Source organism: Parasteatoda tepidariorum, chromosome 2, assembly GCF_043381705.1.
Source record: "Parasteatoda tepidariorum isolate YZ-2023 chromosome 2, CAS_Ptep_4.0, whole genome shotgun sequence".
Classification (NCBI taxonomy): domain Eukaryota; kingdom Metazoa; phylum Arthropoda; class Arachnida; order Araneae; family Theridiidae; genus Parasteatoda; species Parasteatoda tepidariorum.
In genome coordinates this window covers 92,866,598-92,882,231 of record NC_092205.1, presented here as the reverse complement: position 1 = coordinate 92,882,231, position 15,634 = coordinate 92,866,598, and the positions used below count along the sequence as shown (strand labels likewise).

The 15,634-nt window shown below is 25.5% G+C and overlaps 1 protein-coding gene across 2 annotated transcripts in view; it reads right to left on the bottom strand.

Moving 5' to 3' along the window:
- Positions 1-15,634, bottom strand: part of LOC107442755 (procollagen lysyl hydroxylase) — a 57,892-nt gene that overhangs the window by 41,169 nt on the left and 1,089 nt on the right. Inside the window, exons 2-8 of one of the 2 annotated variants that reach the window (XM_016056389.3) lie at positions 12,345-12,436; positions 10,374-10,510; positions 9,162-9,276; positions 8,099-8,147; positions 4,362-4,385; positions 1,613-1,725; positions 3-66 (exon numbers count right to left, since the gene is read on the bottom strand). In XM_016056389.3, the coding sequence (XP_015911875.2) occupies positions 3-66; positions 1,613-1,725; positions 4,362-4,385; positions 8,099-8,147; positions 9,162-9,276; positions 10,374-10,510; positions 12,345-12,436 (594 nt within the window). The remainder of the gene's footprint in view (positions 1-2; positions 67-1,612; positions 1,726-4,361; positions 4,386-8,098; positions 8,148-9,161; positions 9,277-10,373; positions 10,511-12,344; positions 12,437-15,634) is intronic. The other variant, XM_016056390.3, reaches the window with a different exon arrangement.

Below are 15,634 nucleotides of genomic sequence, written 5' to 3'. Positions count from 1 at the left end.
ACCAACAGCTCCATTTAAATTTTGGAAGATTTCAGCTTTATGATCTAACTTAATCGACCACTTTTTCTGAAATGTTAAAACAAATTTCAGAATATTATTTTAAAATGGAGTATTTAAAAAAATATTTTAATAAATGTACTCTAAGGAATTGCTATTTGAACATAATTTGAAACACGGGATGATTAAAAAAATAGAAACAGTCAATATAATCAAATAAAATAATTATTTGCTCTACTAAATAAAGCAAAATTCAATGCCAAAATAAAAAGAAAACATACCATTTTTAAAATTATTTTATTAGAACAGAAAGTTTTAGCAATTCCTAGAAAAAATTTTATTAATGGAGCCCTAAATAACTCAACTTAGATTGGAATAAATATGCAGAAAATCTTTGTAGTACTATTCATTAAAAAAATAATAATCAGTATACATTAATAAATAATCCTTCATTCCAATAGTTAATTAAAATTTGTAATCAAGTTCAAGACTTCTTTAAACAAATAATTTCAATCTGGATTTAATTAATATTAAAAAGAATATGCTGCGTAACATTTTGTTCAAAAGTGTTTTAGTGGATGATCCCTCACTTATAATATTACCGTGTTGATTGTGATCGATCTTTTTATGAAATTGGATGAAAAAGACAAATCAATAATTATGAAATTACAACACTCCACCCTAATAGATTTTTTACTCCATTTGCAGAAATTAATAAATCAGTGCCACCCGGCATTCATCATAAAAATTTGATAAGGTAAAATTATTAATTGAGATTCTTTCTCACAAAGGATTCAAGTATTAAAAAGTTTGAAACAATGAATCTTGCAGGTAAGGCTAATATACTTAAACCATGAACATAATTAGTGGACAGTCTCTAAGTTTGAACTATGGAATTTTATGATTTTTACTAGCATTATTAATTAAAACATTTCCGGATTTACATCTTTTGATTCATCAAATTGATTATTTTTAAGTCCATTACTGTTTGCATAAACAAGTCAGGCTTATCAGGAGAAACACATGACAACCAGGACCTATATTGACAAAATGTTTTTGCTAACAGAAAAATCAAGAAAACCCCGGGCAACTACAAATTCCGTCGGCTGTTCAAGGACGGTTATAAAAATCTCTGCAATATACCTAGCTCACACCGACCACAGTGCTGACGTAAAATATCCTCAGTGGTAGACGGTTCATGGATTAGAGCCCCCTTGCTGTCAAGCTAACCATGAGAGGTTTTCGTGGTTTTTCTCTCCATGTAACACAAATGTGGGTTAGTTCCATAAAAAAGTCCTCAATGAAGGCAAATTTCTCCCAATACTTGATCCAAGTGCTCCCTTGTCTTCTGGATTGGGTTCAAAACTATAAGCCTACGGAGTTGAACATTAGTAGTCGTAAACCCGGAATTGGGTCGGCTGTTCAACGACGGTTATAAAATTAAAATAAAACTCCTGCAATAATTTTAAATTTTTTTTCAAATCAGAAATTATTTTGTGCTTCTGTTATGAAGAATATAGCTAATCGACACATAAAGTAACAAAATATATTATTTTGGCTACTCAGATTTAATTTGTTTACATTAAAACTTGAAAAACTATCCATAATAAATTACCCTTAGGTCATCAGCTAAATAGATTTTAGTGTAAAACAGCTGATCATCCTCCTCATCCTTTAGAGAAGAACTTGTAATTATTTCATTAACATATGAAGCATAGCCCAGAAAACCTAAGTAAATGACAATTTTTAAATTAAATTTTACACTATAAAAGTCAAACTTATCATTCAAGCAAATAAGTAAGTGATTATTGGAAAATAATAGGTATAATCAAGATATTATAAAATATAATGGCAAATGAAAATAAAGCAAAACATAAAATTAAGCTTTTAAAGAAATAAAAAAAAGGTAGAAGGTTTTCCTCTGCTGAAATATTAGTTTTGAAAAAAATTAAGATTCAATATAAAATTGTATAAACTTGTGTGCTTGTCAAAAAATAACAACTTTCAGTTTCAATAAATATCATTTTTAGTTCAGAAATTACTTTAATTTATTTCAAATAACTAACTTAGCTAATAATAACTTAGCTAAAAATTAAATATCATTTTCTGAATTTAAATTAAATTCATTAAAGATCACATTTGTTAAATTGTAGGGGAAGAAAACATTGATAAGCAAACCATTATCTTAAAGTAATAAGAATGTGATTTAGTGATGATTACAAATTATCGGAATCAAACTATTCAACTCCACTGTTTACTTTATATTAAGGAATTTCATTATATTGAAAAATTAAGAAAATTTGCTGTCAATATTTTGGAAAAATAATTATTTAAGTTTTAAAAAACTACTTTTATACATATATATATATATACACAAAGTTTTGACAACTATTATCTGCCGAAGCAGTTAAATGTTTGACTTAAGGTAGAACATCAGCAATTTTAAAATTACTTTCTTAAAAACTAAGGGTTTAATTACAATTATCTTTGCATAAACAAATAGGCCTAATTTTGCCAGTAAAAAAATGGAGGATTTCTCCTCAATAATTACCCTATAGGCAAAAATTCAATTATATTTAAGAAAGTTGTTATTTAAAAAGGAACCAAGCATTAAAATTTTTCTGCTCACCATCATATATCCTACCGTCCAATTAATCTGATAAAAATATTTTCGATTAGATCAAAAAAATTTTTTAAAGAATCAAGTGATCAAGTATCAATGGCATGAATTAAATTGAATAATTTAAACTATGCCAGCCTTGTCTAAAAATATACTTTTTGATAAGAAAATAATTTCTTGATTAAGGAAAATTATTTTAATCCCATTGAAGTTAATCGCTTCAAAAAAGAAATGTTTAATAATTATTATGATTACAGTTTAAAGTTACAACTTAATAATAAAGATAAAAACTGTTTTTTAGTTAATTTTTGAGAAAATGATTCACTTTCAACATTATCTACTACAAACAGAAACTTAATGATAAAAATAAACTAAAATGTAAAAGAAATGATTAATTTCATTTAATTTGAATCAATTCAAAGACAAAAAACTTTTGAAAACAGAATGATCCAAAAAGAACTGGAAGTTTTTGAAGCTTGTATTGGAATTATAAAATCCCAATATATTGTCGAGAAATATCAATATTTCACGATATATTACAACATTTTCCTTACTTAACTAATTTATATTATTTTACCTTAAATTAATATTTTCATCACTCATACAAAAAAAAATATCAGCATTCACAATAATATTGCATTTGATAATTGCCAAATTATCATATTCTATGTATATTATTAGAGATTAAAGATCGTGATATTTATTGTTAAAGATAATATTGTTATCTATTTGAAAATTATTGTCAAAGATAATAATCAAGAGATTATCATATTTCATACTCATTTCTAGACATGATATTATTAACATTCATCTTATAAGGTATTCAACATATATTGTGAGAATACTTTCCAAAATATTGCTGTCATGATATTCAAATAATATCAATATTTCTGATTATGTGCTGCTATGCTCTACTACTATACTTAAATTCACCAAATATCACAAACCTTTATTAACTTGAAACTGTGAAAACAGATTTCTTTAATAAAAAAAAATGTAATTCTTTTTTCTTTTCAGAAAAAAGCATAATACAACAAAATTTGTTTTAAAGACGCTTGTCTACTGTCTGGCAATTTCAAGATGGGGCACTCACACGAAACTTGTTGGTGGCAATCAAACTACACTGTCTATTGTAAGTGATTCATCTACTTATTTTTAAGTGAAAATAGTGTTTTGATTGGTGGTCACATTAAATTAAAATTTATTTTTAGTTTCTGCTTAGAAGCTAGTTTTAGCTATAATATATCCATCACCTGAAAACTACACTGCAATGTAAGCCAGACTCTGAACATAACTGAAAGCTCATATTGTGTGATTGCTAGGCAATAAAAAATGTGAATTTATTTTTAAAAAAATTTTAATCTTTCTCAAATTTTGTATTTGCAGATTTTCACAAAAAAAAGGCATTTTTATCCTCTAAATGGTTTTGCATGTTTGGCAATAAAATTCCGTTCATTAGTTTTTCAACAACCAAGGGCCTTCTGTTATTTTTGGATCAGACTATGCATAAAATAAAATATCTATCTTACATTTTACTAATTAAATTGGTTTTTTCTTAAATATTAAAAACAATATTTCATTATTGCTAGAAAAACAATTGAAGTTTAATGTAAACATAGCATAAAAGAAAATGCATGATTATTTCATTTGAAAACTGAATAAATTAAATGAACAGAATAAACTGTGTTGCAGCATGCAAGGGTGGATATAATAAAAACCATTTTGGCACAAGCATCACTCTTACCTGTATAAGAGAAGTCAGGACACGCTGCCGGTCACCAAACAAAGTGGTTGTGGTATAAAGAAAGAAAAAAGGAAAGCACAAATACCAAATTTAGGGATTTATATTAAATACAAATATAAAAAAGCACTTTTGTTAATGAAACGAAAATGTTAAAAAAAGGAATCTGGTAATTCATGCAAAAACAATATAAAAATTAGTAAAGCAAAGCAAAATGTGTTGTGAGGTGCAGCGGACATATTACTGCAATTGTAAAATTGGTACGGTTATTTTAAGTGAAAAGAGCGCCATATATAATAAGGGTGCACAATCTAAGACCGTGGAGCCAAATTCAGTCGTAAAATGGTCAACGAGTATGGCCCTCTACCTTACAAACAATAATTAGTTGGTAAAACCAACATAGTTGGTGTAAGAAATTTTATGACTTCTTTACAAATTCATTCTAATTAACTTGAAAATTCCTCAAAATTGTGTAGCATGAAATTTCTGAAATGTATTGGTATAAATTTAAAGTGTCCAAAAAATGTAAATCCTTGGGCATTTTTCTTTAACCAAAAACATGTTCTGAATAAATGCAGTTCAAAGATTTATTCAAATATTAAAAAAGCTAGAAAATTAGTTTTTCCACTAATAGATTTAAAAATTTTCAGCAATTAAATTTTCTTAATAAATTCCTAAAGTGTACAATATATTCATAAAGTGAAATAAATTTCTTAAAGTGCACGAAATTTTATTTTTTTTAATTCAAAAGTGCTATTTATACATTTCATAGTTTAGTATGTGAGATTTGCAGTACTTAGTATTTCAATGTAAACTGATATTGCTCTTATTACACAATGCATAAGCAAGTTAAAATCATTTGCCATTAACGCTAAATTCATTGTGACCCCCAAGAGCGAAAAAAATATTCTTCCGGCCTGCTTGCGAAAAAGCTTGTGTACCCCTATTATATAAACTAACTCAGATCTTAAATACATATACATAAATTAAGGACATAAAAATCTTACTGAATCTCGATACATTTAAATTTATTAACACTCTGCCATTTCAAATATCTTAAAAAATAAAACAATACTTCATTATTTATTTCTAAATATTAATAAGAAATTAATGTAAAATCAACAAAAATTTCAAAACTAATCTGATTATTCTTAAGCTCCAAATAAAATGGGAATTCGCAAAAAATGATTTATATTTTTCACAATCCTTTTTATTCAATAGTCATTTAGGTCTAATGCTTATTATCAAATAAATTAAAATTTTAATTTTGAAAAATGTTATGCGTAAATTTAAAATAACTAAATTAATGCATATAAAATCTAATTTATATTCTTTCTTGCATTTGTGATAGCATAATTTACAGCAATTCATAAATTTAAATTCGTCTGGCTAAATCAAGACAGTCAGGCAAAGATTATTATTGTAAAAATTCAGCTAAATTAAATCTATAAAAACTAGAAAAAAAGTAGCAAATACAGCAGTTTCCCTACTTTCGATTATAAATCTTCCGATTATAAATCTTATAATACAAAGTCATTTTATATTTGATTCTACTTGAACAAAATTTTATCAAAAGCAAATAATAACATAATGGTTTTACCTAATAAAGATATATAAGAATATAATAAATTTATTATATTTACATAAAAAATATTAATAAGCTGCCCAAAGCATTAGCATTCACTTCCAAAAAATTCACAGACAACTCAACTTTTATAACTCAGGCTTCTTAGTGAGCAAAAGAAAAAATAAAGACAACATTTTTCAAAAACATCTGGACATTTTTAGAATAGTGTACATATACCCTATAGTAGCTATAAAAATGCAAGCAGTTAAACTAAAAAGTATAATTGGCTCTACTTTAGAGTAATAAGAGCAAATTTTACTGCAAAAGAATAACAAAATGTTGTATTTTTAATTTCCTAATTGCTTTGCTTAAAACTGAAAGTTTTAACAGTTTCCAGAATAGTTTTATCAATGCTGAAAAGCTCATAATAGTTTCAAATCAATAAATCAAAAAATTTCATAGCAATGTTCCATTAAAAATAGTCAGAATAAATTTGTCAATATTCCTTCACACAAACATACAATTAAAATATGTAATCAAGTTCAAAATTTCCTTAATCAAATAAATTTTAAAGTAGAGATTGGCAATAATCGTGAAACGATAACAGAATGAATATACCACTTAACATATTTTGCACAAAAGTAATTTTAGTAGTCAATCTCTCAATTCATCATTCAAAAAATCTATAATATTACTGTATTGTTGATTAGAATCTATCATTTTTAAAACTACAAGAAAGAGACAGATCAATAAGAGAGAAACTACAAAACTCAATCTTTCAAAAAATTTGTTACTGCATTTGCGGAAAACCATAAGTAAGCATATCAACCTTGAAATCATCATCACAAAAACTTGATAATGTAAAATTGTTAAGTTAAAAAATGCTATTGAACTATTGAAACAGACTGTAGTAATATTATTTAAAAATAAAAACATATTTGATAAAAAAAAAAACCTACATCTTTACATTTGTCAAATCTAATTTTTAAAAATCTGCCTTTAGTATTCCTAAAAATTTTCTGAACACACACAAAAATCAGGAATATCAAGAAAAAAAAGCTAAAAATCAGGATAAAATACTTTTTATCAGGAAAATCAGGATTATCAATACAACAACAATCCCTGCCTAACTGAAAACTACCAACTAAATTTACTAATATACAAGAATGAGAAACTAATTCGAGACATTTGATAAGAAAGATATCAGAGTACTTGTGTGTATTCTAAAAAAAAAATGCATTCAAACTGGACCAAAATGTTCAAACTCAATGCTGTTCATAAAAAGTTAAAGAAGCTCATCCAATAATACACATTGACATACTAAAAAAGGATCAAACTTAAAAGTTAAAATAAAACTGGTGCTAGACAGTTGAGTTGCTCTTTTGTAAATACCTCCAGTGAAGCTTTTAAAAATGCTCTAAGGGAAGTAGTTAAAAAATTTAGATGATGGAGAAAACTACCACAAAACTTTCAGTTTTATCGATCAACAATATGTATAATTTGCCATACATTGCAACATATTTTTAATAGCATTTTCAGAAGCAAAGAACTGGGTTTTTTATACTTACATTTTCGTGAATACATTTTAAGACTAAAATAGATCTTAATACAATGAAAATAATTTAATATTAAAATTTCATGAAATAAATAAGATATTATTTAAATCTTGAATTACAAATTATTTTTATAAGAATTTTTAAGTTTAGATAAAGAATTCAAACTACAATAACATCATTAATATGAAATATGCAAATATTTTATAAAAATGTAGGAGAATTCACTATGTGCACAGTGTCAATACAAATTTGAAACAAAAATAACTAAAAAAAAAAAACTTCTCCAATAGTATGAAATGTTTTAAAATGAATGAGATAAGCATGCACTTTCTTTTAAGGTATGAAAAATTTAAATATTTTTCATTAAACTAACCAATAATGTTTTTTTTAAACAATTCGTTTTACCTGTCTAATGTTCTAATAGCAGACAAAAATTATAAAAAATTTCTACAACATTCAACAGTTTCCTATAAAATTACACAAGAGAAAATATTTGCTTGGAAACAAGACGAAAGACACAAGTCTATGCCATCAGAGGATAAGCAAAAAAAAATATTGATGCATACAAATATATCAATAAAACAAAAATTAAGTAATAATTTATGAACTAATCTTACCTCCTGAATTTAAAAATCTTTTTCCTTTTTCAACTTTTGGGTACTTTTCCTGAAACAGTAAGAATTTAATTAATAGCTCATCAAAAAGAAATAATAAGTCATTCAAATATTTAGAAATAATTCCAAAGTTGCTTAAGCCTTTCTGAACAGTCGTGAATAATATAAAAATTTTAATATTGTCATACCTCATATTGTCAAGTTATACCGATATTTCATTACATTTCTCAATATTTTTTACAATTAAAATAATTCACATACTTCCATTACATCAATACTTGCTATATTATCTATATAGTAATTATCAATAACAATAATGCTTTCCACATTATTATATTTGCCATTTTTCATAGTTAAGAATGATTATGATATTTCCGTATCATCATTTAATATTTCCAATTTAAATAATTCACATACTTCCATTACATCAACACTTGTGATATTATCTATTTGGTAATTATCAATAACAATAATGCTTTCCATATTACAGAGATTAGTTACAGAGACTTTTCAGTTACAGAGATAAAACTACAAACTTATCAAAAAATAAATTAGCGAACAAAGATTTTTTAAGTCCTTTCTTAGGAAAATCTAAATTGCCAGCGTCGAACCTTAATATTCATCAAATGATATTTAAACTTTATATCATAATTTTTTATATATAAAAGAAAATAATGATTGTAAAATAAGAACCAAAAAAATGGAATTCATAGGTTTGAAGAAAAGTCTCAAGCTTGTGTCATCATTCAACGTTTAATGCTATTCCATTGAAGGCGAGAAAAAAGTTAAGAATAGTAAGAAACAGACAGGTTTAATAGGACAGGACAAAACATCTGGCTTAAACATTCAGTGTATCAAAATGAAGATTTTTAAAATTATAAAAGCAATGAAACTAAAAGTCGTACGTAATTTAAACTTCAGAAAATCAATTTTTTTTTTAAAAAAAATATATGAAAATGAATCTAAAAAGTGGTAAAAATTCAAATTGTAGGTAAATAAATTTTTAAAAGGTGTACTTAATAAATTAAATCATTTATCTGATATTTCACATTATAAATGTACTAACAGCAAGTGAAGCATCTGGCCAGCAGAATCCTTCAGCAGAAAACAGGACTTTTGCTTTAGATTTATTAAATTTCTTTATGATTTCATCAGGACCGGCCATAAAAATAACGTCATAGCTGAAAGAAGAAAAAAAAAGTATAATGATTCAAAGTAAAACTTTGCATTATATTTCACGGAGTATTTAAAAATTTTTGCATAACGATCCCAATTCTATAATTGGCTTTCAGCTTTACTTGAAATTAATTTTTAGAGTCACTGGACATACAACAATTTAATAATCATTATTTTGATTAGCTGACTTAAATACAAAAATTTTTAAGTCATGGTGCAAACCAGAAATTAAGTAAAATTACAAGAATTCATTTACTTAATAAAACATTAGTGCCACATTTGCAGAAGAATATTCGGATTATACTTCATTCAACATAAAACAAATTTTTTTAAATTTTATTTGAGTTGACGCTCTGTAGATTTTGAACATATTGACAGAGAACCAATGTTTTAATTAATAAAATTCCTTTTTTTTTTCACTATATCTATCCCCTATTAAAATGATTTTAAAACTTTCTAATTTCTCAATGCAAATCACACGAAATTCTCCATGCAAATCACTACAATAAGATTCGAAGACTTTTGGCAATATTTTTGTCTTTGACATATTGATAAATATATGATTTAAAAAAGTACAAAATACATTACATACCACTAATTATATATTTTTTTTCTCAAACAAAATATGTTAATCCCCAAAAATATTTTGAATAAAAAAAAATAATTAATCATTTTAATTATCAAAAGAAATCTTTAATTCTCATAATTAAAAGATCCTTTAACAACAAATAATTAAATCTAGTACTATTTCAATGAAAGAGGTTTGTTATTATTTATTATCAGAAGTTTAGTTATTATTTCCACTTTTATTCATGTTCCTTTAACCCTATCTTTTAACAAAGCATTAATCCTTACAAATTTATGCAAAATTAAACACTGCAATGAATCCTTACAAATTTGCTGTTAGCGATCATTATTATTGATGACTAACTTTCCTTGAGTAAAAATTTGTAGCTATTAAATTGAGGTTAAATGAAAATCATCAACTATGTCAATTTCTTTTTTTTTTAGTTTTTAATCTATAAGCTAATTTTTAAGAAAATTTCATACACTTAAACACACATTGGAAACAATTTTCAGTCAAAATAAAATTTTTGTTTACCTATCAACAAACATAATGATTAAGTTCTTATCGTCATAATATTTATCCATAGCAGCTTTTAATAAATTTACTTTATGTCCACCCCCAGAATATAGTCGGATATTTCCGCCTTTCCATTCTTCATCCATTCCAAGAACCTTTAAGAAAGTAAATAATAATTATAAAATTTTTATATTGAAATATTTTTAAGCATCTATTCATTAAATCAAATCGGAAGTGTAAACAAGTATAACTCTGTTCAGAATTATAAATTCACACTGACTCTTAAAAAATCTCAAATAATTCATATCAGAAGGTACCATTAAAAACATGGATGGCATGTGATATCACTGAACTATATATTTATATAATATATAGTTAATATGAACTATAGTATATAAATATATAGTTTATATGAACTATGTATTTATATAATATATATATATATATATATTTATCTAACTATATATGAACTATATATTACTGAACTATATAATTCTAAAGCTATTAGAAATCATGTGTTTATTCCATTTAAACTTACCCTCTTCAAAGGCATTACTATAAAATTAAATAATATAAAATAAATGACAATTGAACCTGAAAAAATTATGAACTAAAAAGCAAAATTAATGAAGGAAAGGTAATTATTCATTTCGAGAAAGAATGATTATATTACTGACATCCGTGACCCTAAATTGGTAATCAGCATTACTTATATTGTGGTAATAGTTCTTTTTTAATCGATATCAAATATAAAAATACAGATACTATGTCAATAGGTTTTAGTTAAGGCCCCAAGTCAAGATATACAATACAAAGCACAATCAAATTATTTATCCTACAGCACAAGATAAATAATTTGATTGAGATAAAAGTAAACTATCATGAATTGGCTGTGAGCAATAACCTAATGCATGGAGAATTTCATATTATCTAAATAAGGTTAAATTTTTAGTTCAGGTTTAGGCACAAAGAATATTTACCTAAAAAGGTTATAATAAGGTAATATGCTCATAGAAAATTTTTAGAGAAAACAGTAAATGATATAAAATAATGAAACAAAATGAGAATTAGTACAGTCAATAGATAAAATTATAGTTCTACAGTTTTTTAACAAAAAAAAAAAAAAAAATTTTTAGTTTACAAGNTTAAAAAAAAAAAAAAAAGAGTAGAAAAATTTTGATACAGGGATGATACAGCTTTAAATAGCCAAACATTCTCCACTTTTATAGGTGCAGTAAATCAGCTTTCATACATTAATGCATTTAAAAAATTTTATTTGTTTAACAGGACAAAAAGATAAAAAGGAAAAACTTTTATTAGATTATAATCAGTAAGAGTAACCTAAAAGAACAATGGGGTAACTAACAAATATATCCATTAGAGATTTTAATCTACATATTATGGGAATATTTCCAAACCTGTTCGTGCCATCAAAAGATCACCAAAATATTCTTGTATGTGTTTTTTATTTCATTTTTTTTTACATTAATGTATATATATATATTAAAATAAAATTCTAAAGAGGTTTGCCCATAAGTGATTATGAGTTGCTCTGATTTTTTTTTTTTTTTTTTATTGGTCATTGCTCGATTGTTGCTAAAACTTGATTATTATTTTAGCACAAGAACCGATAGGGAAAACTATCCCCTCTCACATATTACAATATCTGTTGTTATGTGTGATTTAATTTATTCTGTATGGTAGAGTTAATTAGAGTCATACACAATTAGTAACTCTCAATTCCAATTTTGCTTAACTTTTCTCGCTACTCTCATTTCTTTACTATAATACAAACCTGCAATAGTGAGTATTATTCAAAAAGCATCAATATGATGAAATTAATTACCAGTTCAAAATATTAAAGAGCCATTTTAATATTTAAAAACAAAAAATACATGTCTGCCAAAGGAATAATGTAATAAAAAGATAAAGTCCAAAACATCTGTTTATTTTACCATAAAATAAACAGATAATTATAAAATACAGTACCTCAACATTGATTCCATACGTTTTTGCAGATCTCATAAATCTTTTAAAACCATCTGTGTCTTCAGTAGCCACTGTCAATACTAATAGTTTTTCTAAAATTAAACATTCTAAAATTAAACAAAGATATAAGAAGACAACATATTCAAAGTTGGAGAAATAAAAACTGAAACTTTAATTTAACAAAACAAATTATAAAACTTATCTCTTTTTATTTAAATTTAAAAAAATAAGGTACCTATCTCTACAAAGTATATATTTTACAACATCCACAATTATGTAAAATTTATACCAAAAAAAAAAAAACAATTATGTAATAAAAATAATCTATCTTAGTTGTAGGAAAATGACATAAATTCTTTTCCTTTAAGTCTTTTTTCTGGTTTGTTTTAATCAAAGTTGGGGAAAAAAACTTAATTATTATAAACTTATATTTAAAAACTTATAAACTATATTTATTTATTTATTTAAGACAAAAGGGTGAATTAATATTTTATGTCTCAAATTAAAATTAAAATCTATTCATGAGTATAGAACATAAAAAACTTTCTTTTACTATTAATTAAAGTTTTTAATAAACAATTTAAAAATATCCACTTTTGTTCCATAAATATGCTAACAAGATTAAAAAGAATAATTATCATTCAACATCCAAATGATATTTTAGTAATGCATGGCTCCACTTGCTTAGAAAATTCCATTTATATTTATTTAAATTTTTTATTTATTCAAATAAAAAATCTTAAAAACATTCTGAAATTACTGACTTTTCATTGGCAACTATTTCACCTGCCCCTACAAAATAAATTAATACCTTTTTTTAATATTGAGTCAATCCAAATTTTAATATGAAATATTTAATGCAATATACTTCATCAGTCAAAAAATATTTGAAAATAATAGTACAATGGAAAGGAATTAAGATAACAAATAGGTTTGCATACCTAGTAGAAAAATTGTGTTTTAACTCTAAGGGTTTAATATTAACTAAAAATTAATTACTTTTTTACTTACTTTAACATAATGAAGCTTTAAATTTAGCAATATGCTAATTAATAATAATGCAGCATTAAATAAAATAATATAATGTACAATGAAAATATTTTAAATGAATTTTGACTAGTTTTAATTTTTTATAATAAAAAGTGCACTTAGAAAATATTACAATAATGAAATAATTACAATAATAAAATTCTAAAAAATGAAGACTGAATACACATGTTAACTTCATGGGAAATTTAGAAATACTAGAATTTCAGAGAAAAAGTATAAAAATATTAGGCATGTAATTCACATGAGATGCAATCAAGGCCATACTCAAGGAGAAAAAAGAGAGGGATAGTTCTTGGGGCCCAGAACTGAGGGTGAGATGAAAATTCCTTAAAAAAATATAGTGCCTATAAATTAGTTTTTATCATTATATAAAAATATTATGTATTTTACTACATAAAAAATTATAATTTTGTATAAAAGGTCTTCAAAAATTCTACAAAAAATGAAATGAAGGCTTTTTGTACTTTGAGAAAAGGGCCTACAATAAATTTTGTCTCGTAAAATCTTTATTCAGCTTTGAATTAAGTAACTTCTTCCTCTGCTGCACTGCAGCTGTTGTAGGTCCCGCATTAACACACATCAAGGGGGGTACCAGTCCAGTCTTACCCAGAAAGTATAGGTTATCGAAACAAAAACAGAACATTGCAGTGTCACTGTTAGACTAAATATTTTTTGTTTCTTAGTGTATGAATCTTTATTAAATATATAATAAGCTGGACTAAAAATAATTAACTGTAGAGACCAATAAGTAAGGATAGCTACTAAACCAGAAAACATAGAGTTGACATAAGAAAACAAACTCATCTATACAGACACCATGAATTAATCAACATGGCAAAATGATGGGTCCTACTTTTTTGCACGTAAAGTGTAATTCAGAGCTTGTCCGCTAGAAAACAGAACTAATTTCCACACAATCGAGGTACTCCGTTTTATCCCAATCTCCCCTAAGATCTCATTTATCCTTTTGATCTTCGCAAGCATCACGTATCTTTAACAAGATAAATAAAAAAAATTCAAAAATTTTTATTACTTTAAATTATTTAATTGTTACACTATTTAACTAATTTTAAAAACTATCACAATCGAGGTACTCTGTTTTATCCCAATCTCCCCTAAGATCTCATTTATCCTTTTGATCTTCGCAAGCATCACGTATCTTTAACAAGATAAATAAAAAAAATTCAAAAATTTTTATTACTTTAAATTATTTAATTGTTACACTATTTAACAAATTTTAAAAACTATCAGAAGATGGATTTGGCGGGTGACGTTATTTAAAAAAATAATAATTTGGTTTAAAGTTTAAACTATCCAACCCTGATTTAAATGCAGTTTTGTTAAGTTTTGATGTGTTTAAAAATTACTTTCTGAGTCTTAAAAATGCATACAAAATGTAATATTAATCATATCATCATAGTTGGCCAGACAGGCCAATGTGGGCTAATGCCTTCCTCTGAAGATTTCTGCATAACAACTTCCAATTTATCTTTGATCTCCAACTCTTTTCAGTAATTGCAAGAGAATCAAACTTCACCGAATCAGCCCATCTCAACTGCAGCTTTCTCCGCTTTCTTTTAAAAGTGGGTCTAAAAAGCAGTATGTATCTTTTTTATTTTATTGTCATCACTCATCCGAATCGCATGGGCCATCCAATTTATTCTATTTATTTTTATGTATTTAATAATATCAGGTTGCTTACAGATCTTGTACAGTTCAAAATTGAATTTCCTTCTCCAGTTATTGTTTTCATTTACACCACCAAGTATACTCCGCAAAATCTTTCTCTCAAATATTGCGATACAATTTTCCTCCAGTTTTGTAATTGTCCAAGCTTCAGAAGCATATGCCAAGACCGGAATGACAAGTGTTTTGCAAATTGTTTCTCTATAAAGAAACCTAGTTTTAATAAATCTTCTCAGCCCATAGACAGCCACATTTCTCAGATAGACAGATTTTTAAAGCTGAGAACTTGGTTGGAAATTAGATAAATTATAAGGTTGCAAATTTCTATGAAAAAACGTTCCAAAAAATAAATTTAAAAATTATAGTTATATTTATTAATAGTTATAGTTATTTACTATACCATTATTATAGATTAGAGAAATAATAAATACAGAAACTATATTTAAATATATTGTCCATTTATTATACATTTACTGTATAATAAATGAACATATATAATGAAGAGCAAATACATAGATGTTCATGAAAACCACATACTAATTGGGGGAAATAGA